General features: G+C 41.6%; 1 protein-coding gene across 1 annotated transcript in view; it reads left to right on the top strand.

Annotated features, from left to right (window-relative positions):
* Positions 1–26,449, top strand: part of LOC126252413 (serine/threonine-protein kinase 33-like) — a 112,425-nt gene that overhangs the window by 3,968 nt on the left and 82,008 nt on the right. The window contains exon 3 of the mRNA XM_049953303.1: positions 15,899–16,003. Coding sequence (XP_049809260.1) covers positions 15,899–16,003 — 105 coding nt within the window. The remainder of the gene's footprint in view (positions 1–15,898; positions 16,004–26,449) is intronic.

The raw sequence follows: 26,449 nt of genomic DNA, 5'->3' as shown, positions 1-26,449 counted from the left end.
TGTCACATAGAATACATCAAGTCTATAGCCGAGTTCTTCCCAAACGTTGATAAGTGTGTCTTCAGTGATTGTAGCAACAGCTGCTTCAATCCAGTTACTTAATTCAGGGAGGTCTGCTGGTAGCGGGGGCACGTACACACGACCCTTGATGAAGCCCCAAAGGGGAAAATCGCATGGCGTTAGGTCCGGTGAACGTGGAGGCCAGGCAAAGCAAGCCCTGTCATTGGGCCCCTTGCGGCCTATCCAGCGCTGTCTAGCGGATTGCGGCGGTAATATTGCGCGCTGCGCATGCGCACTGGTGCCAAACACAACTGTTTAAGTTGCTCTTTCATTTGACATATCATTTATAGCTGTAAGTTTAATGTAATAAATATTATAAAGCGTTAAAACCCCGATATTCATTTATAAACACCCTGTACTTTAGACAGCAACAACAAGCAAGTATGCCCATACCACAGTTTGTAGGCGGGGGAGGCAAGGTCTAGGAGTTGGGAGTACGGAGTATTTTTAATATTTTGGAAGACGAATGACGACTTGTAAATAGCCATAAAAAGTTCTAGTTCCGACAATGTTAAAGACCTGACTACACTATATGTTTTCCTTTCACTGAGAGCTATTGTGGGGAGGGGGGGCGGGGGGTTTGGCTCCAGATGTGAGTGCCCTTTACAACAAGTGTTGGTAGAATATGTCGTAAGTGCTTCGACATTCACGACTCTAAATAACAGTAAAACGTACTCAGTTGCAAGGATACAAAAGAACCTTGACATCAAAGAGCTGCAACTGGAATGGAATTATAGCGGTGTGTGGCAAATTAAAAACAAGGTCTGTCGCTTTTATGCTCACATTTAATGAACCGAAGTTATTAGAATACACTATGTAGTGTTGCACAGCACATTTCATTTGTTTAAATGTAACAATACATGTACCTGCATCCAACGAGTTGGATTACGTGCCGACGACTGAGCCACACAACAATGGTATGTAAAAGGCAGGCGACGTGCAGAAAACCCAATTCAGCTGCCAACGACGCAAATACCCCGACTACTACTCTGTCCGTGTGTGTTAACAGCCCAGGAAAAACACAGTTCGGAGCAGCTACTATTAGGTCTTCATCGATAAAGAAAAGTCGCTCGTGTTTGTAATTACTATAATTCAACGTCTCTCGTACTTGGGGGCGGAATAGGCCTTTAAAGCCGCACAACCACCAACTTTCATAAAGTCAGTCGCCTCGCTGATGAACCATTGTGTATAAAGCGGACACTTTAATGTGGCAGTTTTAGGTGGTGGGAGGGGGAGGGTAGAGAGACCCCCAGCAAACTTATACTGTGGATGTTACCGAATGCTTTGTGTATAAGGCATTGCTTTACGGTTGGGCATTCTCGTTGTTTTCTTTTCTGGAAACTTTCTGGTACATTAAAACTATGTGCCGAGACTTATGCCTTTCGCAGGTAAGTACTCCACAGACCGAGCAACACAACCACTACTCACGGACCTTCTTCCTCAGAGCTTTACTTCTGCCAGTACCTCGTCTCCTACCTTCCAAACTTCACAGAAGTTCTCCTGCGAAACTTGTAAGACTAGCACTCCTGGAAGAAAGGATACTGCGGAGACATGGCTTAGCCACAGCCACTCTGTAGTGGAGGGTGCGCTGATATGAAACTTTCTGCCGGATTAAAATTGTGTGCCGAGTTCGAGTATCGGTCCGGCAAACAGTTCTAATTTTCTAAAAAGGTTCACATCGATGCACACTCCACTGCAGAACAAAAATTTCATTCTGATTTTCATTTCTCATTTGGAAATGAGTGAATAGATTAATGGTGGTCCATGACGGGTTTTGGAGTACAGTGTGTAAACTTTTAGATGGCAGACCTCTCCCTAGTCCTGAATCGGTAGAAGTCGGTAAACGTCGGGAGGCTTCGTTAGGCACGCAGTTGCAACTGCTACCAACATTACGTAGCTGACTGTGTTGTACAAGGTAGCCATTGTCGTCTGCTTCGTTATTGTTTTGCGCTGTACTGTTCTGTGTGTTTTTATCGCGCAGTTGTGCTAAACATTATCAAAATGAGTGAAGAGGCAGTTGCTGGCCCATCTCGGGAGTCGCTAACAACCCCTACCGGTAGGCCTACCGTTAGAAGGAAACCAGTATTACGTAGCGATGCTCGCAAAATTATATTGCGTGTGATTGAATGCTGCGAAAGGGAAAGGGAGCAGAAAAAATTGCTTTCATTACTCTTTTCGGGCGTTCGGAGAACAACTCACCAAAGTTTCATTGCAATCGGATGAATGGTTTGTGAGCGCATAATATACATGATGATTTCAGTTTCGTTTACGAACAACATTTAAAGCGAGTTTTACTTCCAAGCCTTTCGTCTGCTTTCGTGTAAGCATGACGCGCAATTTGTAGTAACACACTGTACATTTGTATCTACAGTTACATGAGTACTTTGCAGTTTATACTCTACGCCTGCGGAATGTTCATCGAGCCAGTTACATGATTACTCTACATTCAAATTTAAGATCCTGGCAGAGGGTTCGTCAAACCATCTTCACACAATTTCTCTACCGTTCCACTCCCGAACGGCGCGCGGGAAAAACTAACATCTGAGTATTTTTGTATAAGTTCTGATTTCTCTTATTATATTACGATGATCATTTCTCCCCATGTATGTGGACGTCAACAAAATATTTTCGCATTCAACGAGAAAGTTCGTCATTGACATTTCGCAAAAAGATCTTGCTGCAACGAAAAACGCCTTTGTTTCAACGATTGCCAGCCCAGATCGCCTTTTATGACTTTTCTTCTCACAATTACAGCGTAAGGAGCGGGACGGGCCTATATTTATATTTTGGCGGCCCACAACTAGTACAGGCACTGTCGAATGACAGTCGTGATGTCACAACCAACACGAGCAGCAATAATATGGAAAAATAAACTGTAGTCTCGATATGCCGTGTTCCTGATGCTGTCGATTTCCGACGTGTGCGGGTGGACTTTACTTGAGCTATAACTCGATTCTGTCATAAACAAGCCACATTCAAATGAGGCTTCTGGTTGAGAAACCAGAGGAGTGAGCTTTCCTCACTCGCAGAATGTAGATAGCGTTACTCCCGCCTACACTGTGCGGCTGCGCTAAAATACTGATCATCTGCACATCCAAGCATATAGTACTCTTCACAGTAGTTTGATGTTTGTTGCATGCTGCATTCATGGTGTTGCAACGTTAATGGCCAACAGCGCCACACACAGCAGAAGCATTATCGAGGCAGTGCATGTTATGGGAAGCGCTGACATCAGCATCAGCGCCTTCTTATCTGCAGTGTCATGTTGCAGCTGAGACAAATGCCATGCCATATTTCGATGATAATTGCATCAGCACTTTCTTATTTCCAAGGCCATTTTTGGAATCAGGACCTCACATTATCGCATCTGGCCGTGAGCCAAGGCCATGAACGGTTAGGGGGCTGGGGAACGAAAGGGCTTCCACGACCCATGCGTTTTGTGTCCCTGCTCAGCAGCCGAATACGATGAATATCTGAATTGCCTAAAATACCGAAAATTTAGTAAACTGTGTTTACATTACGGACTTCTGAAAATTCGGTTAACGACTGACCCACCAGTCACAGTGATAAATTTCATTTTTGCAGCTACACAGATCAAAAAAAGTTTTCCATCACCCCAGTTCCCAGAACTCCTGAAGACAGACGTTGGCTGTGTTTATTGTATCACAGACACAGTCCCTTTGACTGTTCAGAGATAAAGATGTGAACAACCATGCATAAGCAGCACCTATTACACGGAGGGGTCCGACAGCCGATCAGTTTGTCATTCCACCAGGAAGGAGGTATACGGCTCGTGTTGCCTGTAGTTCAACCATGCCTAGGCGGTCAATACCGCGCTTCGATAGCGTCCGCATTGTTACTTTGTGCCAGAATGGGTTCTCAACAAGGGAAGGGTTCAGGTGTCTCGGAGTGAACCAAAGCGATGTTGTTCGGACATGGAGGAGATACAGAGAGACAGGAACTGTCGATGACATGCCACGCTCAGGCCACCCAAGGGCTACTACTGCAGTGGATGACCGCTACCTACGGGTTATGGTTCAGAGGAATCCTGACAGCAACGCCACCATGTTGAATAATGCTTTTTATGCAGCCACAGGACGTCGTGCTATGACTCAAACTGTGTGAAATAGGCTGCATGTTTCGCAACTTCACTCCCGACGTCCATGGCGAGGTCCATCTTTGCAACCACGACACCATGTAGCGCGGTACAGATGGGCCCAACAACATGCCGAATGGACTCTTCAGGATTGGTATCATGTTCTCTTCACCGATGAGTGTCGCTTATGTCTTCAACCAGACAATCGTCGGAGACGTGTTTGGAAGCAACCCTGTCAGGTTTAACGCCTTAGACACACTGTCCGGTGAGTGCAGCGAGGTGGAGATTCCCTGCTGTTTTGGGGTGGCATTATGTGGGGCTGACATACGCCGCTGATGGTCATGGAATGCGCCGTAACCGCTGTACGATACGTGAATTCCATCCTCCGACTGATAGTGCAGCAATATCGGTAGCTCGTTGGTGAGGCATTCGTCTTCATGGACGACAGTTCTCTCCCCCATCGTGCATATCTTGTAAATGACTTACTTCACGATAACGACATCGCTCGACTAGAGTGGCCAGCATGTTCTCCAGACATAAACCCTATCAAACATGCCCGGGATGGATTGAAAATGGCTGTTTATGGACGACGTGACCCACCAACCAACTCTGAGGTATCTACACCAAATCACCGTTTTGGAGTGGGACAGTCTGGACGAACAGTGCTTGATGAACTTGTGGATAGTATACCACGACGAATACAGGCATGTATCAATGCAAAGAGACGTGCTACTGGGTATTAAAGGTTCCAGTGTGTACTGCAATCTGGACCACCATCTCTGAAGGTCTCGCTGTATAGTGGTACAATATGCAGTGTGTGGTTTTCATGAGCAATAAAAAGGGTGGAAATGATGTTTGTGTTGATTTCTGTTCCAATTTTCTATACAGGTTCCTGAATTCTCTGAACTAAGGTGATGCAAAACATTTTTTCATGTGTATATATATCGTTTGCTATAAATAATGGTGTCAGTAGGTAGCATCTTTGTCTATAAATGATTATAAACCAACGTTTGTTTATAAAATATAAATATTAATTAGGAAATCGAATTTGCTGGAAATGAGTTTTGCCTTAATTATTGTCTGCTACAGGCTGGGTCCTATGACCGCTGCGCAGTGAGGAAGAACCATAGAGAGCATATCGAAGCAGTTAATGTAGTCTTACGAGGTGTAGTTTCGTGAGCCAGAGTAGTATGTGAATGCCACGGCAGTATTTATGAATTAACGACGTTGCAGCATATTTTGCAAAAAAATGGCTGTACATAATAACGTGATGGAATACTTTAATGGTAAATTCCGCGATATGTGTGTGACAGAGCACCAAATCGCGTTGGACAAACCGTGCCACTGACGGTATTGTTATAGAATAATGCTTGCCCATCTTTTAACTCTTTATTTACTGCAGTTGTAAGAACTGTAAAATAAGAGTTCAAAATTTTACTTTAATACTTGATAAACTGTTTTATTTCAAAAATGGTATGAAGTCACTACAGTGTATAAAATGTTCAGACGACTTTTAAATCCCAACAGGACTATTCAGGCGAAGTACATTATGGGACTGAGCAGTCAGAAAATAATCGTACACTGAAGATTATTGCTTCTGGTGATATGTTTCTTTCTTTCATGAACAGACAAAACTATTACTCTTTGAAAACTTTAAATGGGATCTACGTGGAACCATTATACCTGAGCAAAGTTCACATCTATCTCTTGACCTGACAAATGTTGGCCAGTGAGATACTGTATTCTGTAAACGCAAGTCTTTTGGTACCAAAATGCTGTCTTCCTTGCCCTTGGAGGTGAAGAAAGAGAATTTTGATCCGTTTGGGCCATTCCAATATTCTGGTTATTTGCATTCCAACTGTGAGTAGACCAAGTGCAGCTCTACATTTGAAATCAGTCAATGGAAGTGTCCCTTTTATATTACAAAATGAGATATAGGAATTCAAAGGATAATTTCCACCACTGCATAAAACAGACTCTATCAGTACTTTTTTGACATTGTGTCTATTTCGTAAAGGGACCTTAACACATCAGCTTTATCTACTTCATCCACGCCTTCATTATAATTGTGTACAAGTGTCACCACTCCTACTTTATTCTTTGTTCTCTCTTTCTGGGTTTTGGATACACTGCATAATTCATTTCCATAATAATTTGTACGAAAGTTGCTGTGGCCGCCCACTTTATACATCGTAGCGCCTACAGCTTCGGCATCCCACTTCACGTCCAACCAACACGGGATGCCTGCATTACAGGGCGTATCACCAGGAAAACCCACGTCGTCTGTGTTGTCAACACAAACATTTACCGGCGGCCACAACACAACACAACACCAGGTCCCCCACCAATGGACGTCAGGGACACCTACCCGTTTGCGGAGCCTGCAGAACAGCTTTACCAGATGTCGCAGCTAGCCTGACGCACCGTTTGGCAGTATATAGAGCTGCCGCCCCGGTAGCCACGGCCACACGCCTCTTCTGGCTGGCCGATCTCTTGCAGATGGACTTGGTATAGTCGACGAACAGCTTGATATTGTAGAATTGTTTTATTGTGATCTCTGCCCGTGAAGAATCGGGTCTTTTCTGTTATTATTTGTTATTTTATATTTGTGACAATCCGCAGTTGGAATCGAGTCTGTTGTTCTTTTGGAGATTGTGTTATTGTTTCGTTTTGGCCAGTCCAATAAATTGTTTTCGGACTTGTGTTTTCCGCATTTCTATTCTGCTAGCGCAGATACTTCAAAAGCGAACTGCATGGTTGTTTGTTTGCATACGCCTGAAGAGATTTTGCTTTATTATTCCGTGGAGTGCATTTCATCTTCATTGCCTTCACTTCATTCAAATGGTGTATCAGTATCATTTGGATAATTTTCCAGTTGATTACGAATTTCTTCGTCTGCAAGATCTCTTCTGTAGTAGGTAGCTATAGCCTGAAACAAAACTAAATTTTACTAAGTTCACTAATATTTTACAAGTTACACATTATTCGTTTATTATGTAAAATTAAATGCCACATTGTCCTCAGCAAACAACATTTTATTTACTAAAGGTCCTGAAAGCAGAAAAAGCTGTAAACATGAAAGCAAAGCATCCAAAAGTCAATGTAACCTCAACTTAGGTGAAGTCACTGCACTGGACGTGATGTGTCTGCTAAGCCCAATCATGTTTTTCGTTGTAATGGAATATTACAAATGTAGTTTGTTGATATTTTATCCAAATTAATGTTAGTTTGTATAAAGAGAACTACACAGGAATTATCACTCACCACAGTTCACACATAAACCTTACATTTATTTACGCTACCTTGCAGCAAGCAGCCATTTGCAAAACAATTGTTCATATTTCAGGTTCATGTATAGGATTCGGAACGGCGTAAAGCTTGTACTGACACCCAGAGTAGGAGGCACAAACTGTACTACAGGTCTAATGGGCTATTGAGTTACATAATTCCACACAAAATATCCCGCGACACCTAAGTCCCGCCAGTAAATAGCTCTTCTGCGTCGTATTTGTCGGACTCGCAGAAGCTTATTAAAGACGTATGCACATAGGACAATCGTTTACCTTTACGTCAGTAGACAAACAGAAAATAGTTGTTAAACACAACGCAACGGTTGTTCTGTTAGTTATTCGTTAATCGACACCACATTGAAGCAATTGGCATAGAGCAGAATGGAGGACGTCGTAAATACTGTTTGACGGTGTTTAATACACTTAAGGAAACTTGCATAGGGTCTAAATACACGACACAACCTGTTCCCAGTTATGTGAGAGTCTACTGTACCCTTTATTTGGATTGCGAATTCTGTGGTGTTCTATCCCAACACATGTGAACTATAAGTAAAGTTCTGGCTATAACAGTATAACAACTTTTACGTAAGTTAAAAAACTGGTGGATTAAACAACTTGTAACTGTTAATTCTGAAGCGCTCCATAGCATCCTGCTGTCATATTACAATCGAGAGACTCTGTACATGCAGCAAAATGCCAGTTTTTCTGTGATGTTATGCAGTCGGTATACTGGAGTAACAAGTCCCTAAGCTTGGTTAATGTGTTACGTTTACTAAAAAGAAAAGTCAGGAAATTAAGTCAAGAAAAGAGATATGGACACGAAAACTGATAATATGGGGTAGACAACAGTTGCGTCGATGCGTTGTCTGTAAATACTACAAAACCTGACCACTATCTGTCTTTTAAATTTTCGCACAGTAAAGCAATACTTACAACATGAAAAAGATTAATGTATCTACTAAAGTATGGCCTTAGCTGTCATTTTATATGTGAAATGTTCCCTCCAATTAAACGTTACTCCCCACATAGGAAACTTTATAGAACGACCGAAGCAAACTGTTTACATCGGAAGTTACCATAGCATGTGCTCCCTGTAGTGTATGATATCGTATTGCAATTTTATCGAAAATATGCCGCATGGAGCAGTCAATAACACATACACAACAGTAGGTATTATACAACGCTTGATTCTATGGGAATGCGTTCAACAGTATCATTGTCCAAAGACTGGAGAGATTTTGGAACATATACTATGTTTGAACTATAAGAAACAGTTTCACACATTCGAATTCACTTATTTTCAGGATAATGCAACGTATTGAGGACAAAATACAACAATGTAGACCGCCCTACACATGGCTGGTAGCAAGTTAACTCCTAGGGAGCTTTCGGGTATGAAAAGCGTGCAACCAATATTCTTTTTAGGCGTTTCAGTCAGTCAGGAACCACATGTCTAAGGTACATCTGTGACATGACCTATGTTGCAGCAAGCATATTACTGTATGAACAAGACCAGCTCTGCGTGTCAGTCCACCAATAAATTTACGTTATGGTACATTACAATAGGGGATGGAGTGCCTTGCATATTGCTGAATTGTGGAGAGGTGGTCGACTGCTTTGTGGTGACTGTGGCATCGGTGTATGTGCGAGTACCGTGAAAGGCAGCTGAAACTCGAAGAAGTGCTGCATAGCAATGTCGACCAGCCTTGTGCAGAAGTCACCTCATGTCGCATTAAAAGCAGTTTTCTCTATCCTAGTTTCACAGGACAGTTATTATTCAAAAATTGCAAAACATTCTCTCTCGTTAGGGATTGTAATCGCTAGAAACTCTTGTAGGGTGTCTGTAGGTTATGCCTATTGACAGGTCATGGCGGGTTGCACTGTTCCCACAGTTATAAGCATTATAAAAATAACTTTCACGTCTGTATTACTTATGAAAATGCTTGCGTACTGTAATATAAGCAAAACCCTTACGAAAATTCGAGCAAAGGTAAAGTTTTATTATTTGTAAGATGTCACATAGTTTGCAAGCACAATGAGACATCAGATACACAGAATGGCTAATGCTCAATACCTAAAGCTGAACGCCTAATGCCTAACGTCTAATGGGTAACGCCTAACACCTAGTACCTCACTTTAAATGAATAACGCCTAACACATAGCGTCGGATGCCTAACGCAGAACATTCTATGTAAGCACACCATTGTGTGATCAATTTTTCATAGCTATAAAACCAAACAAAAGCTATAACACGTATTGCAGTAATAAATAACAGAAAGGTGTCATGATATTTCTACTCTAAGCACACCCCCATCCTATCGATATTTGCTATAACTTCTACTGATGTTTTCTCTTCAAATACCGCCGTTTTTCCATTCTAAGATATAAGTAAACGTGTGATGTTAAATTGGGATTAACACAGTGCGATATTTTAACAAAATAAACGAATAACACACACTAAAACAGTAATCACAGCATGATAAATGAAGTTAAATGTAACTATTTAGTCCTATCTATTTAGCTGAAATATTTAGTTAAATCTAACTAACTAAACATTAAAACCATAAGACACTCCCTGGCTCTTAGGTATTGTATACAGTGATACAGTACTTCAGCAGAATAAAAACATTATCTGTAGAAATAGTCATCTGCACAAATGTGCTGCAATAGCTATTTTCTTCTTGGAAAAGCGTTAAGTTGATATGAGCAAAGGTAACCCTGCAGTTGACTCCACACAACAGATTTTAAACCTGTTCAAAATAGGTTTTCGAACCTAGGCACTGGTAACCTTCCTGTAGACTGCCCATAAACACCAAACACACACACACACACACACACACACACACACACACACACACACACCATATTACCCATGCTTGCTTACTTATTACTCCAGTACACAAACTGCAGAACACCGCCCAAAAATTTGTCATGCATACAGAAAGGCTTCCCATTCGAAAATGACAGTAGACTGCTATGGAGCACTTCCGAATTGCCGCTACAAGCTGTTCTTCTGTCAGTTTTTTAAATTTTGTAAACGGTTGTTGTATTTTTATAGCCAGAACTGAACTTACAGCTCGTATGTACTGGGATAGAATACCATAGCATTCAGAATGCAAATGAAAGATACAATAGAATCTTGTACTGTGAACGGGATATGTCGTATATTTTGACCCTGTGCAAGACTCCTTTCGTGTGTTAAACATAATCAAACAGTATTTACGATGTGCTCCACTTTACTCTGTGTCAACTGCTTCCATGTCGTGTCACTTAACAAATAAGTTACTGAGTAGCTACCGTGTGGCGGTTAATAACGATTCTGCTGCTTGTCTACTGGCTTACAGGTAAACAATTAACATCCCTTTAATACCTGTTGCAGCAGTTTTTTAGTATTAATGACAATAGAGGGTGGATATTCACAGTCATGCATTACACGTTAGGTGTATTTGATGACTCATTGTGCTAGCTAGGTGTGCGAAATCCTACTTGTAATACTATTTTATTTATGCTTATATTACGTTAAGCATGCATTTTAGTGAGATACACAGACAATTTAGATGTCGAAATATTTAATTTTTTTAAAACTAAGTAATTTCATTTACTTCCTGCCTGTTGACTCTGACATTTTGTTTGGAAATGTCACATGACTCACACTTAACACCTTTGTTCATGTTTTTATAAACAGTTCCTTTCGTCTTGTAGTTTAAGTGATGTATCGTAACAAAGCACCTTATTCCTTCCTTCCCTAATAAGGCAATTGTCTTGTGCATGTATGTGTGACATGTAGTTGATTAAAGATTTTATTACTCATATTTTCGTGAGCCATATTCCCAAAACGCAACTTCACAGATTGAATACGCACTTTACATATCTAGATACTGCTGCAACATAAAGGTTAGATTTAACCATACATTTTTAGAATACTGTGACATCATAGGTGCTGACTTGAGCCTTACAGCTTTTTTCATGTGTTTAACCTCAACTAGTCCTACATAATCAGAGTAAACATCAACTTTCCGCATTGTCAACGTGTTTTATAGATCTTTTAGAATATTGTGACGTCGCAATTCTGGAAAATACTACAGTCTATAAAGTTTTAGAGAGCTTTGGCACTGCAGTTCTGGTTGCAAACTTCGTAGAAAGTAGGCCTATTTGTAATAATGTCAATAATTAGCATTCATTATTATTGATTGCATTTCTTCTATTCAATAACATGATACGTCACTTGTGTCCCTCCTAAAATTGTGCTTGAGAACAATATAAATGCGGAAATATTTAATTTGAGGGTGTATTGCGTCTGACAGCAAGAGTATGCCTGATTACTTACATTCAGATTGTCATTTTGCCTGTGTGCCTATCTCTTTAGTGTAATACTTTACGTAATACCTAATACATATTTTTATTCCGTTATAAGCCTGGTCAGAATAGTTTTATGACATTGGTTTCTTAGGCTTACCCTCTAAAATGTCAACTGTTATCAGGATGGAAAGCTAGCGCTTTAGGCACTAATTTGACAAATCTGTGTACTCGTGGAAATTAACTTGGACTTTTTTTTAGATTGCAGACGTATTTTTGCAGGAATTATAGACTACTGCAACATCTTATATGCGCAAAATAATTGATATACAACTCTGTTGTTGTGTTTTTAACATGGGAGCCATCTGTTAGTGACAGTGACCTACTCATGCTACAACAAACGACCACTTCACGTTTCCTATAGTGCAGGCATCTGCTGAGGACAGGGACAACCTTATAGAAAATCGTGGTACAAAGATCGAATTGTCCTCATTTTCTGCTGTGCAGTCATCTGCTGGTGACAGGAGCCCTAATTTTTTTGTAGTGTAGCCATCTGCTCATGACAGGAGCAACAGGGATGTGAAACAAGACTCTATTTTATTTCACGCTTTCAGTATTTGTGAGATACTTTTTAAGGTAGAACTGGTTTCCAACAAATTCGAATTCCTAATTCACATTTACAAACAAATGTTGGTTTATAATTATTTATAGAGAATTCAAGTATTCGATTGTGAATGATACATAGCTTCAAATGAAATTTATCAATGTGATTGATGACTCAGTCGTTAAGCGAATATTTGGAAGTCCATAATGCAAACACATATTACAGTTTTTTTTTGTATTTTAGGCAATCCAGATACTTTTTTCATATTTGGCTGCAGAGCTGGGGTACAGGGGGCATGGGCTGGAGTCTCTTCTGGTTCCGCTGCCCGTGCCCCTCCATGGCCTTGGCACTGTCCAGATGTAATGATCCTGATGTCATGATTCCCCGAATGGCCTCGGAGATAAGGAAGTGCTGATGCTGCTATCATCGAAATATAACATGTGCAATTGTCTCAGCTACAATATGACACCACAGATAAAAAGCATCCATGCTTAAGTCAACACTTTTCTGTTTAGAACATACCCCCCCCCCCCCGTCCAACTACTGTCGTGTCCAGTGAGCTGTTTAGACACTTAATGACATAGAAAACGAGGAACGTCTGTCGAGTTAGCTAACGGTAAGATGGATAACTGAATGTTCTGAAGGAATTATGGAACTTAGTCAGGAAATATATGAACAAAAATCGAGACTAATCAACAGAAGTCTTTAAAGCCTCTCTGAGCAGAAACTCAATGGATGACTGGATGAAATTGAACTATTTCGGTCTATGATGTCCGCTGTAGGGAGGTGTGTCTACGCAGCTAAATACGGACGCGAGAAGAGCCAGAGGGAAAGCTGCTCGTTCAGGCTCTGAGCCTGTCCTGCACGAAGCTCCCTCTTTTATCGACTGTCTGAACTGAACTCCTTGTCGGGCGCCACGTCCTCCGCCTTTATAATATGCGGTAGGCCACGTAGCTCTTTCACCGACGGCGTTTCTGGCCACTTCTTCCGAGCCCTTGTGTGAGACCATACATGGTCATCGCCAATGTCTTGAAAGGTCTAGCAGCTTCTTCGAGTGAGCTCCACGTCAACATTCTGCCACGCCCAACCGCGCCCTGCTGGCTCTGTTTTCTTGTACATTCTCAAAATTTTTCATACTGGCTCCGATTCTTTGAATTTCAGGTGTGGCATTTTCTAAGTGTGTGACAAGAAGGAGTTCCAGCTTATTTGATGTTAATGATCCCTGAAATACAAAAATTTTATATATAATCAGAAAGCTAAATAATCACAAATGTGTGGCGAAGAATTGATCTGTGCAAGAATCTGCAAAAACGCAGGAAAGCCTGCAATCATAAAGCTCCTAAAATATCTAGTCATTTCTGGATAACAGAGAAAAATCCGGAACACTGAACCACAGAAATAATCCACGACTATTTGAAAGTTAGATAATGACAGATGTGTAACATTTCTGGACTCACATACAAAATCTTTTACCATACAGTTTACAACAAGACCAAAAACACTCTGGAACTATGACTTGGAGAATACAAAGGAGAATCTCCCATACAGGAGCTGCCCAGACCAGTTTCTCAGCCTGAAAGTAATAATGGAAGCAGTTCGTGCCCAGTCAATCAGCCTCCGTAAAAAACACCTTAAACATAGGATAACAATTATACTGTGTATAGTTAAAATCTTCATCAATAATTTAAAAATTGACATAGCTCTACAGTTTAAATATCTTGGGAAAATAATCAAGCATAACTTAAAAAATGTGGATAAATAGAACAAAAAATGAAAAAAAGCTCAATTTCTAACTACCTCAACATATAATAAGAAATGTTTGTCATTAGACATTTAGATCAAACAAAATAATACCATAACCCTCACAGAAACCACTTATTCTTGCGAACTATGGAAGAAGAACTAATCGGCTCCTCAAAACTGAACGAAGAATTATTAGAACTTACGTAAATAAATAAAAATCAGGGTGAAAGAATCTGGAGAATCGTTTGAAATGTAACTCTCTATTGAGAGATGAACCCAGCCTGAAAACAATGAAGAAGTAAAGAAATTCTTATTTCTTTCACGTCTTGAGACTGAAAGGATAAAGGATTTTACAGCAGCTTGTGAGGAGAAATCTTAGAAAGAAGACAGTAGGACAATGTATTCAGGAAATCCAACAAGACCTTAAAACAGTTGGACTGTGTGTAGCAGAAGCAAAGAATAGAGGTTAAATTTGTACAACTCTAGTTTTGCATTGGTATCGGGATCGGCAACAAAATTTATTTATAAATAATTAGTTAAGGTTTCTGTGACAGATGCATATAATATTTTTTTGCTGGTGACTAGTTTCGAACAGTTTCTTTCATTTGGAAACCATTACCTACGACAAATAGAAAAAGTGTGAAAATGTTTAAATACGTACACAATTATATATATATATAGGATGTCCCACTTAACTTTACCACCTCATATATTTCCGAAATGAAACAATATGTGAAAAATGTAGTTGGCTAGGGATGCTCCTATGTCAGCTACTCGCACAATGGGCGGAAATGTCAGATTCCCACAAGTAAACAAATATCACATTCAACACAGAGTTACGTTGTTTTAAATAGCACATGAATGTTTTTTCGACCGAAATGAAAGCCAGACGTACAATTGGTGATGGCAGACATAGTTTCACTTCTCTGAACCTCATACCTTCTCAAATGCGTAGACTGTAATTAATGGAAACGATACCACAGCTTTTGCGGTAATGCTGTAATGCCGTAATGCGGGTGGTCTGCACTGCCCCGATGCCTACAACAGGCAACACTTGGTCTATGAATTACGGCATAAACTGTGGCACGTATTTCAGAATATATGAGTTTCTGAGTCGTCATTAAGTGTATATTTAGTTTTCATTTCCCAAAAAAAGAAAAAAAAATTCAATTTTATGGATTGTGCATTCTTACCCATTGTGTGAGCCCCCTGAGTAGATGCTTCCGTGACCAATTGCAGTTTTCACGTTTTGTTTCGTTTCGGTGTCAGTCATGTGGGACACCATGTGTAGACAAATATATGTCTTATTTTTTGATACATAGTCGTGTGAACTCATTCTTCAGGCGATTTCAAGGTGCGCGCGCGCGCCCACACACACACACACACACACACACACACACAGTGGCACCCTACAGTGTAAATGCACGAATAAATTTTTCTCTTTCGCTGTTACTTACATGTTGAATGCTGACTGCTCTCCTTATCAATTTATCCTATGATAACGAGATGAAGAAATTTACTTTACTTTTTTTGTTTTATTATGTTCTGGAAATAGAACTGATTCCATTTTTTAAAACACATTTTGAAAATTGTTCTCATGAAGCTTGCGAAGCTTGAGAGCAATGAAAATGACGATCACTATACGGAAAAGTAGCTTAGATTCAAGCGATGGCAGTTGCTTTACAGTAATTTAATATTTTATTCCTTCCTTTTTTATTTTACATTTTATTTCTTGCCTTTCATAATTGCAATGTAGACTATTATTGTAAATTCACAGTGGTTAAAAAAAACGCGTATCTTTCATTATAGGCCAAGTACCCTGGCATGAAGTTGGTGGATCGAGAAATTAGAATCTTGCGCCTCATTACGCATCCAAACATTATCCACTTGGAGAAGGTCTACGAATCGCCAAAGGTATTTATCAACCAAACCTAAATAAAAATTTCGTAATTGACTAGTTACTGTAACAGCGATCCATACAGAAATTGAGCGACTGAATATATTCAGAAGTCCCTTTAACTTTGAATTTTCGTATCTCATAGATGCTTATGAATGATACTCAATTTTAAATAAGACAGTTAAAATCCCGAAATACTAATGCTATTGAGCATGCAGACAATGTTTCTTTCTTGTGACGTACGTCTCTCCGCTACAACACGATGACTGCCCGGAAGAGTTCGAAAATAGAAATTATTGTGCAGTAATAAATGCAGTACACTTTTTTCTGTCGTTCCTCTTGGAAACATAATTAATAATATTCAACAGAGAAATATTTATCAATTAAGTCGTTGACTGATTTAGTACTGCGCAAAATGATACATAAAAGATTCTAAGAAGTGACTTAAATTGTAAGCATTTCTGTTTCTACCATTCAGCTAATAGAGGGTGTTCCTGTCTTGAACTGACAAATTACTTTTTCTTCATATTTAAATCAATGAACAGCGGCCCCTTGCAGTCGGAGAAAAGGTCATCATTGCTTTCCCGGAGTTGGCGTGCCTATTTTTCCAATTACGCTGCTAATGTTTCGCTGGGGAGCCCTTACACATCCTCCTTCCAGTTTCGATCTCTCCCCATGTGATTTCCATATATTTCGTGCCCCGAAGAAAAACATTCGCGGCCGTCGATTTGCTTCGGAGAAAGAGGTGCAAGCCTGGGTACAATAGTGATTCTGTAGGCAACCTCAAACATTTTTCCATGAAGGCATTGACCATTTTGTCTCACAGTAGGATAAACGTATTAACTTCTAAGGTGATTTTTATTTTTAAATAATAAACAGTTTACTTACTTTTTTCTATCTGTCTCATTTAATTGCCCTTATACTTCTTAATTTTGTCATCACCCTGTTCATTTATGCTGAATGACCTTTCTACGTGGACAGTGGAAACGGGAATGCACAGCACACATTCAGCGAGTGCCCTTAGTGCTTCATAGGCGATGTCGGCCATTAAGATAAAAGAAATGACATCAGAAGATGAATCTTCTCTTTCATTACGAGCAACATATCTAACAGAACACTAGTTTGATGTAAGAGCGAGAACTTTTTAAAGTACTAACGTTAAGCACTGTTCCTTACAGTCATTATCTTGAAATGCTTTTAAGTCTTCCTAATACGCACTTAACTCTATCACTCACACAGCCTTGCTATTCAACCGTTACTCTGTTTCGTTACTCATACTTTTCACAAATTTCCTTACCTTTTCATGCCTTGTTTCTTGTGCTCCGTGAACAGCTCAGTAACTTTGTTGTGTCTGTCTGTAGTTTCTTAATTCTTTTAGTGTTTCATCTTCCGCACAGTGTCCGTTCCAACCGCAAAGGCAGTCGATGTATTTTAAATGTTCCAGACTTCTCTAAACAAGTACAGGGGGCTGTGAAATTTTCAGTGAATGTTATTGCAATACTCTGCTTAAGTTTGAGACGTCATTTAATGTATTTTGCAAAATCAGTAAATCTACAATGAAATTGCCACTCATCATTCATAAGAAGATTTCTTCTTCTAAAATTACTAAATTCGCACCATCTTTGTGTATATATCCACATGCTACCATAATCGACTTGTGGTTTAGGAGTATAGCCTGAAGTGTGCGATAGGTACTCAATCTAGCTGAGTTTAACAGCTTCTTGTATTTTTTAGAAAAGTTCTCTTAGGTACACCGAAATTATGCAATATATTTTCTCCTTTAGGAGAAACATGAAAAAATTTGTAAATGTTCTTAACAATATGTCACGTGCGTTTTATTTTAGGGCAGCAGCTGACAAAACGTGAGTTCTGCAGTAAATATATGTGAGCTCCTGTCCCTTTTTCTCTAATAACTGAGGGTGGACCCCAATGACCAAACCACTGAAACTGGCAGCACCATAAAAGAGCATATTACTAATTTGCCGTAAGAAAGTTGTCGTTTCTTTAGTTGATTATCAATTGCTGTAAATATAGATTCAGCTGTAGTACTCTTCACATCAACCAGGCTTGAAAATCTTTATTTCACCTCAAAAGACAGAGTCGGCGCAACATAACGAACTAGCAAAGACAGTTAGCTTCGGTTGGAAACACTTGTAAATTCGTCTGCCATTATGGAAAAGCATTTATCACGGAGAATTGTTTTATCTTGATTGTCTAATTAATCATCAATGCAATTTAATAATTCTGAAGCAGTGTACACTGATAAGCCAAAACATTATGACCACTTGATAAGAAGCTAGTTTATCCGTCTTTGGAACGTAATACATCACTGATTCTGCTTCGTATCAGGGATCAGACAGTTTTTTGTAGGTTTGCGGATGTCTGTGGCATTACATGTCTACGCACAGGTCTTTTAATTCGCGTAAATAACGGGCCGCTGGTATGCATACGTGAGGACGGCGTCCGATAGCTACCCATATGGATTCCAAAGGATTTACATAAGGGGAATTTGGTCGCCGAGGCGTCAACACGTGTTCGCTATAATGCTTCACAAAACCACTGTAACATGGTTGTATATCTGAGACACGAAAAGCTATACTGCTGAAAGATGTAGACGTCTGGGATGACATCAAGCATGTAGGGATGCAGGTGGTTCCGAACGGTCAGCGTGTCTTCGATTACTACCACAGGTCCCATACAAGCACAGGAGAATGACCCCATAGCATAGTACTGCTCTCACCTTCCTACGTACGTGGCGCGCTGCGCGTTTCGAGCTGCCGTTCACCTCGATGACAGCGTTTGTAGAGACGACCATCGACATACTGTAGCAAAAATATGATTCACCGAAGAGCCGACACGTTCGACGGTCGACTCTCGATGATCCAGTGCCCACTACAATCCTAACTGACGATGTCGGGTCAACATGTGAACACGTAGGGCTGATCTGCTGCGAAGCTCCATGTTCAACAATGTACGATGAACGATATGTTCCAAAATAATTGTGCATGTACCAGCATGATGCTCTTTCGGCAGAGGTGCCACGGATCACCATCCATCTTACTTTACAGAACAGACAAGCCTCCGAACCCCACGTCCTGTGAACAATCATGGACGTCCAGTCATTTAGCACCTAGTGGTAGTTTCACTGTCCTTCTACCTCTTTCCATAGATGTTCACGAAAGTAGCATGTGAACATTCGACTAACTTCACCGCTTTCGAGGTACTCGTTCACAGGCACTGTGTAATAATAATCTGCCCTTTGTCACAGTCGCTTATCTCAGTGGATTTCCCCATTTGTAGCCAGTATCTTCTCTAGGGTGATCCTCCGTCCGTGTCTGCTCCGCTTACATATTTTTGTTACCGCGTCACATGCTCGCAAGACCACCAGGCCGCATCCAACGTCGATTCCTAGCTGCTCGTGAGATCACTATGGCATCCGCGACTTCCCAGACACTCGCTCCCGACGGTTCTGGTGGATCGTTGGGCAGTAAACACACCCATCCTGCAAAGAGAAGTAACTACGTCCTGAAGTCTAAACTGTACCCTGAACTACAGTCAAGGAGCAATCAATGCAGTGAGACATCATACCTATGGACAATACAAAGCTTAATGAGGAGTGGGCTGACCAAGGGCCTATTGAAGTACAAAATGTTATGCGTTACGTGAATGGAACGCTGGAAAAATGAGAATCGTTTACGTTGACATTCGATACGCCTGTTTTACCAGACTGTGTTAAAGCTGGAGTCTTACGACTAAAAGTCACACCAAGCTTCCCCAACCCTATGAGGTGTTCCACGTGCCAGAACTTTGAGCACAACAGTATGGGGTGTGAAGATCAAGCTACGTTTGGTAAGTGTGCTGTGTCCGCTCACCCTGTAAAAACTACGTATACGCCAGCCGCGGTGGTCTAGCGGTTCTAGGCGCGCAGTCCGGAACCGCGCGACTGCTACGGTCGCAGGTTCGAATCCTGCCTCGGGCATGGATGTGTGTGACGTCCTTAGGTTAGTTTGGTTTAAGTAGTTCTAAGTTCTAGGGGACTGATGACCATAGATGTTAAGTCCCATAGTGCTCAGAGCCATTTTTGAACTACGTATACTTTCCTTGTACTTTGTGTCAGTTCTTCTGTCTCGCAGTCCGCTTGGAAGAGAGAGTGTATGGTGTTCAAAGAAGAAAAATTCATGAATTGAAGGTGACTAAGCGCATATCCTACGCAGATGCGAAGAAGATGAACAAATCTCTTCAACCTGCAACCTGTTCAACATCGTTTGCTGCAGCACTGACGAAGAAACCTGCAACAGTTAGTGTTTCCACCGATATGTCACTTATGGATTATGATACCAAGAAACACTGTTGCAAATGCACCTGCACCTGCTGAAACAACAATTCAGATGAAACTGTTATTGATACCACGCAAATTCCACTGACAAGCAGTGCTTCAGCCTCTGTCTTAGTTGCCCCTCTGAAAGGGCCATTGCTGAAATCTTGTTTGCCTCTGCCTACATCGGTGTCATCAGATCTGAAGGAGAAGACTAAGGCTCGGCGTATGCCAAGAAGACGGAATCAAGCGAATGGACCGTCGGATACAGAAACATTCCGAGGACGAAGACTCTGCTATGAGCTTCGAAACCTGCTTAACTGAACCCTCGAGTCCTCCCAAATGTCTGCCTTCTGAAGCGGAAGAGCAAGAGGAAAACGTAAATCTCCCAAGTAAATAGCTCTTGTGCTTCAATGGTACCTTAATGGGCACAGAACACACAGGGAGGAGCTGAAACTGTTGGCACAGGGGAGGCCCCTGCGTTTCGTTTCTTCAGGAAACGCGTTTTGAGTGCAGCGACAGACTTGTACACAGGAAATTCAGCCTCCATCGAAAAGATGACCTCGGTGGAGACAGATTTAAAACTGGAGAGGCTGTTTTGTGAAGGACACTTACCACTCCACTTCTGCCCATCTCCAAACAGCTATTCAGGCAGTTGCTGCCTTAGTGTACCCTCCATTCGCCGTTACAATTTTTAATGTTAATGCATATAATGTGCTATGAGGATCTAAACCATCCAGCGCCAGGGGTCGAGTTTTCGAAAGCTGCATTATGTCAGCAGAGTTACGCCTTCTTAAATCTGGTGGTAGTATGCATTTTAGCATTGCCATAGCGTCATTCTCGGCCGTAGACCTTGCTTTCTATCGTCTTACCTTTATAATAGCTGCCCACTGGGAAGCGGTCGATGACTTGCATTCAGGTGACACTTTCCTATCTGGATCCATACCTCACGTAGAGTTGACCCTGAAAGGAAAAAACGGCAGTGGATGCATGGTAGAGCAAACGGGGCACTGTACAGCCAATTTCGTTTTTTTGAAAACTGAGATAATGTCCACGACTGGGTGGATTGCCTTACTATTGTGATCCACCGTGCAGCTGATGCATAAATCCTAAAGTCCTAAGGCAGATTTCAGAAGCGACATATTCCTTGGCGCAACGATGAGTGCCGTTCCACAGTTAAGGTTAGATGCATAGCTTTGCGACGGTTAGAATGCCAACTGTCAGCTATGAACTTTGGATCCTTTTGGGTTGTTGTTGTTGTGGTCTTCAGTCCTGAGACTGGTTTGATGCAGCTCTCCATGCTACTCTATCCTGTGCAAGCTTCTTCATCTCCCAGTACCTACTGCTACCTACATCCTTCTGAATCTGCTTAGTGTATTGATCTCTTGGTCTCCCTCTACGATTTTTACCCTCCACGCTGCCCTCCAATGCTAAATTTGTGATCCCTTGATTCCTCAAAACATGTCCTACCAACCGATCCCTTCTTCTAGTCAAGTTGTGCCACAAACTTCTCTTCTCCCCAATCCTATTCAATACCTCCTCATTAGTTACGTGATCTACCCACCTTATCTTCAGCATTCTTCTGTAGCACCACATTTCGAAAGCTTCTATTCTTTCTTGTCCAAACTGGTTATCGTCCATGTTTCACATCCATACATGGCTACACTCCATACAAATACTTTCAGAAACGACTTCCTGACACTTAAATCTATACTCGATGTTAACAAATTTCTCTTCTTCAGAAACGATTTCCTTCCCATTGCCAGTCTACATTTTATATCCTCTCTACTTCGACCATCATCAGTTATTTTGCTCCCTAAATAGCAAAACTCCTTTACTACTTTAAGTGTCTCATTTCCTAATCTAATCCCCTCAGCATCACCCGATTTAATTTGACTACATTCCATTATCCTCGTTTTGCTTTTGTTGATGTTCATCTTATATCCTCCTTTCAAGACACTGTCCATTCCGTTCAACTGCTCTTCCAAGTCTTTTGCTGTCTCTGACAGAATTACAATGTCATCGGCGAACCTCAAAGTTTTTACTTCTTCTCCATGAATTTTAATACCTACTCCGAATTTTTCTTTTGTTTCCTTTACTGCTTGCTCAATATACAGATTGAATAACATCGGGGAGAGGCTACAACCCTGTCTCACTCCTTTCCCAACCACTGCTTCCCTTTCATGCCCCTGGACTCTTATAACTGCCATCTGGTTTCTGTACAAATTGTAAATAGCCTTTCGCTCCCTGTATTTTACCCCTGCCACCTTCAGAATTTGAAAGAGAGTATTCCAGTTAACGTTGCCAAAAGCTTTCTCGAAGTCTACAAATGCTAGACACGTAGGTTTGCCTTTTCTTAATCTTTCTTCTAAGATAAGTCGTAAGGTTAGTATTGCCTCACGTGTTCCAACATTTCTACGGAATCCAAACTGATCTTCCCCGAAGTCCGCTTCTACCAGTTTTTCCATTCGTCTGTAAAGAATTCGCGTTAGTATTTTGCAGCTGTGACTTATTAAACTGATAGTTCGGTAATTTTCACATCTGTCAACACCTGCTTTCTTTGGGATTGGAATTATTATATTCTTCTTGAAGTCTGTGGGTATTTCGCCTGTCTCATACATCTTGCTCACCAGATGGTAGAGTTTTGTCATGACTGGCTCTCCCAAGGCCATCAGTAGTTCTAATGGAATGTTGTCTACTCCCGGGGCCTTGTTTCGACTCAGGTCTTTCAGTGCTCTGTCAAACTCTTCACGCAGTATCTTATCTCCCATTTCATCTTCATTTACATCCTATTCCATTTCCATAATATTGTCCTCAAGTACATCGCCCTTGTATAAACCCTCTATATACTCCTTCCACCTTTCTGCCTTCCCTTCTTTGCTTAGAACTGGGTTGCCATCTGAGCTCTTGATATTCATACAAGTGGTTCTCTTCTCTCCAAAGGTCTCTTTAATTTTCCTGTAGGCAGTATCTATCTTACCCCTAGTGAGACAAGCCTCTACATCCTTACAGTTGTCCTCTAGCCATGCCTGCTACCTTTTGGGTAACGAGGGCAAAGGCATGAAGTACAGTCAAGGAGAGCATGAAGAAAAAAATGGTTCAAATGGCTCTGAGCACTATGGGACTCAACTGCTGAGGTCATTAGTCCCCTAGAGCTTAGAACTAGTTAAACCTAAATAACCTAAGGACATCACACACATCCATGCCCGAGGCAGGATTCGAACCTGCGACCGTAGCGGTCTCGCGGTTCCAGACTGCAGCGCCAGAACCGCGCGGCCACTTCGGCCGGCAGAGCATGAAGAGGTCTTGACAAATGTTTCTGGAGTCGATAAATAGTTCGACTACCTGTTAAAAGGTATCTGAAGCCATAAGGAGGATATGTGGCAAATGTCTCAGTGTCTGTAACTCGTGTGTACTTAGGCAAGGATGTGTCCAGTTTACGCCTGAGGACACCGCACAGGCAATGGAGTGTACTTCAGTTTGGTCATTGACACTGGAATTCTCGATCCAGATTTCCGCTGCCATAGAGAGTTAATGGAGTGGTGTGGTCTGGATTTCCATCCACCAGCACCAAGGACTACAACTGCCGCTTCTCTATGTGGGAGCTTTAGTGTGCATTGTCTCGGGTCAAGGAGACTGCACCAGGTGGAGATCGAATCCCATACAAGAAGTTACAGTGTCTCACACAGAATGCAAAGTAAATCTTCCTGTCCCTTTTTGATAAAGTTTGGTTAACTGGCGATTTTCCTGATTCGTCGAAGGAGGCGCACATTACCCAGCAGTTACTGTTGCATTTCACGCACAAGCTGCATACGAAAGACGCTATAACGCAGGATCAACCACCGTCTGACTTGGGTCCTAGGATCGCGGTATCTACTTAGTCGCTCCCAGTGTGGGTTTCAGATGTACCGTTCAACCCTCGACAACCTCGCCATGCTGGAGGCGGAAATACAAGTCTTTCCTAATTAGACTGCACTTGATTGGCATTTTCTCCGATCCTGAGGTGACCTACGACACTGCTTGGAAGCATCATATCCTGGGGCAGCTTCAGTAATGACGCTTCTGATGACATCTACGAGTCTTCGTGTGGTCCTTCATTTCCGGATGTTGTTTTCGATTATGCTCATTCTGAGCGATTCGAGCAAGAGAATAATGCCCCTCAAGGATCTGCTTTAAGTGTGGCTCTGTTTGCTTTTGCTGTTCAATAGTACGAGGGTCACTCCAAAAGAAATGCACACTTATTTTTTTTAATCCATCTTTTATTCTACATGTTTGAAAGTTTTACAGTGTGTAGATACATCATTTAGGAACAATATTTTCATTTCTCAACATAATTTCCATCCCTCTCAACTGCCTTACGCCATTTTGGAACCAGCGTCTGTATACCTGCACGGTAAAATTCTGGACCAACCTGTTGGAGCCACTGTCTGGCAGTGTGCACAAGGGAGTCATCATCTTCAAACCTTGTTCCACGAAGAGAGTTTCCCAAAAAGATGATAGTCACATGGAGCCGGGTCAGGACTGTAAGGCGGGTGTTTCAGTGTTGTCCATCCGAATTTTGTGATCGCTTCCATGGTTTTTTGACTGACATGTGGCCATGCATTGTCGTGCAACAGCAAAACATCCTGCTTTTGCCGATGTGGTTGAACACGACTCATTCGATGTTGAAGTTTCTTCAGTGTCGTCACATATCCATCAGAATTTACGGTGGTTCCACTTGGCATGATGTCCACAAGCAAGAGTCCTTCGGAATTGAAAAACACCCTACCCATAACTTTTCCAGCAGAAGGTGTGGTTTTGAATTTTTTTTTTCTTGGGTGAGTTTGCATGATGCCAATCCATTGATTGCCTCTTCGTCTCTGGTGAAAAATGATGGAGCCATGTTTCATCACCTGGCACAATTCTTCCAAGAAATTCATCTCCACCATTCTCGTACTGTTCCAAAAGTTCGCTGCATGCCGTTTTTCTTGTTTCTTTGCGAGCCACCTGGCACAAACCTTTTTTAACGCCAACACTTTCAGTATTCTGCAAACACTTCCTTCCCCTATCCCAATTCGTTCACTGTGATGCGTCTGTCAGCAGTCACCAATTCGTTAACTCTCTGCACATTGTTTGGAGTGTGTGCAGTACGAGGCCTGCCGCTGCGAGGACAATCCTCAATATTGCCGTGCCTGCTGTCATCACGTAACGTGCTTGCCTACCGACTAACTGTACTGCGATCGACAGCAGCATATCCATACACCTTTTTCAACCTCTTGTGGATGTTTCCCACTGTCTCGTTTTCACAGCACAGGAATTTTATGGCAGCACTTCTCACGTTGCTTCTGACGAACGTCAAGTATAGCAGCCATCTTGAAGACATACTGTGACGGCGCCACTCACGGGAACAGGTTGAACTAAGTCTGAAAACAAACGGGAAGGATGTATCTACACACTGAAAAACTTTCACACATGCAGAATGAAAACTGTATTTTTACAAAAATAGTGTGCATTTATTTTGGAGTGACCCTCGTATTACGTCCACAGTGAAGTCTTTTGTTTGATGTTTATTATTTGTGGACGACTTTGCCATATTTTACTTCTTCTCTGAACCTTCAACTAAAACACGTCAGTTGCAAATAACGATACCACGGTTGGAGATGTGGGCTGATAGCACATGTTTTAAATTTTCTTCAGAGAAATGTGTTTGTGTTAATTTTAATCGTTCCTGTCCTCTATTAACCTGCCTAGTCTTAAAATGTGAGACACTGTTCTCAGTTTTAAAAGTTCCGTGTGGCTTCAGGGTCTTACATTTGATGAGTGACTCACATGGTTACCACATCGTAAGTATATTGAGGTCAGGGGTTGAAAGGCATTGAATAATTTAAAATGTCTCAGCTACAGTCGCGGGAAGCAGGCCGAACATGTTGCTCCAATTTTACGAGTACAAGGCGTTTCCACGATCCCTCCTTGACTATGGATGCACGGTTTACGGCTCCATTAGGCCGTCTTAAGGTTATCGATGCTGTTCACCTTGAGGGGATTCAGTTGGCGACGGGAACATATAGTGAAAGTCCGACCTCCAGGCTCTGTGCTGAGGCTGACGAACCACCGCTCCTCATCCACCGGCAAATCTTTGTTATGCGTCATATATGCAGCCTACTCTCCA

This window comes from Schistocerca nitens, chromosome 4 (assembly GCF_023898315.1).
Source record: "Schistocerca nitens isolate TAMUIC-IGC-003100 chromosome 4, iqSchNite1.1, whole genome shotgun sequence".
Lineage (NCBI taxonomy): Eukaryota > Metazoa > Arthropoda > Insecta > Orthoptera > Acrididae > Schistocerca > Schistocerca nitens.
This window is presented reverse-complemented; position numbering and strand designations above follow the sequence as displayed.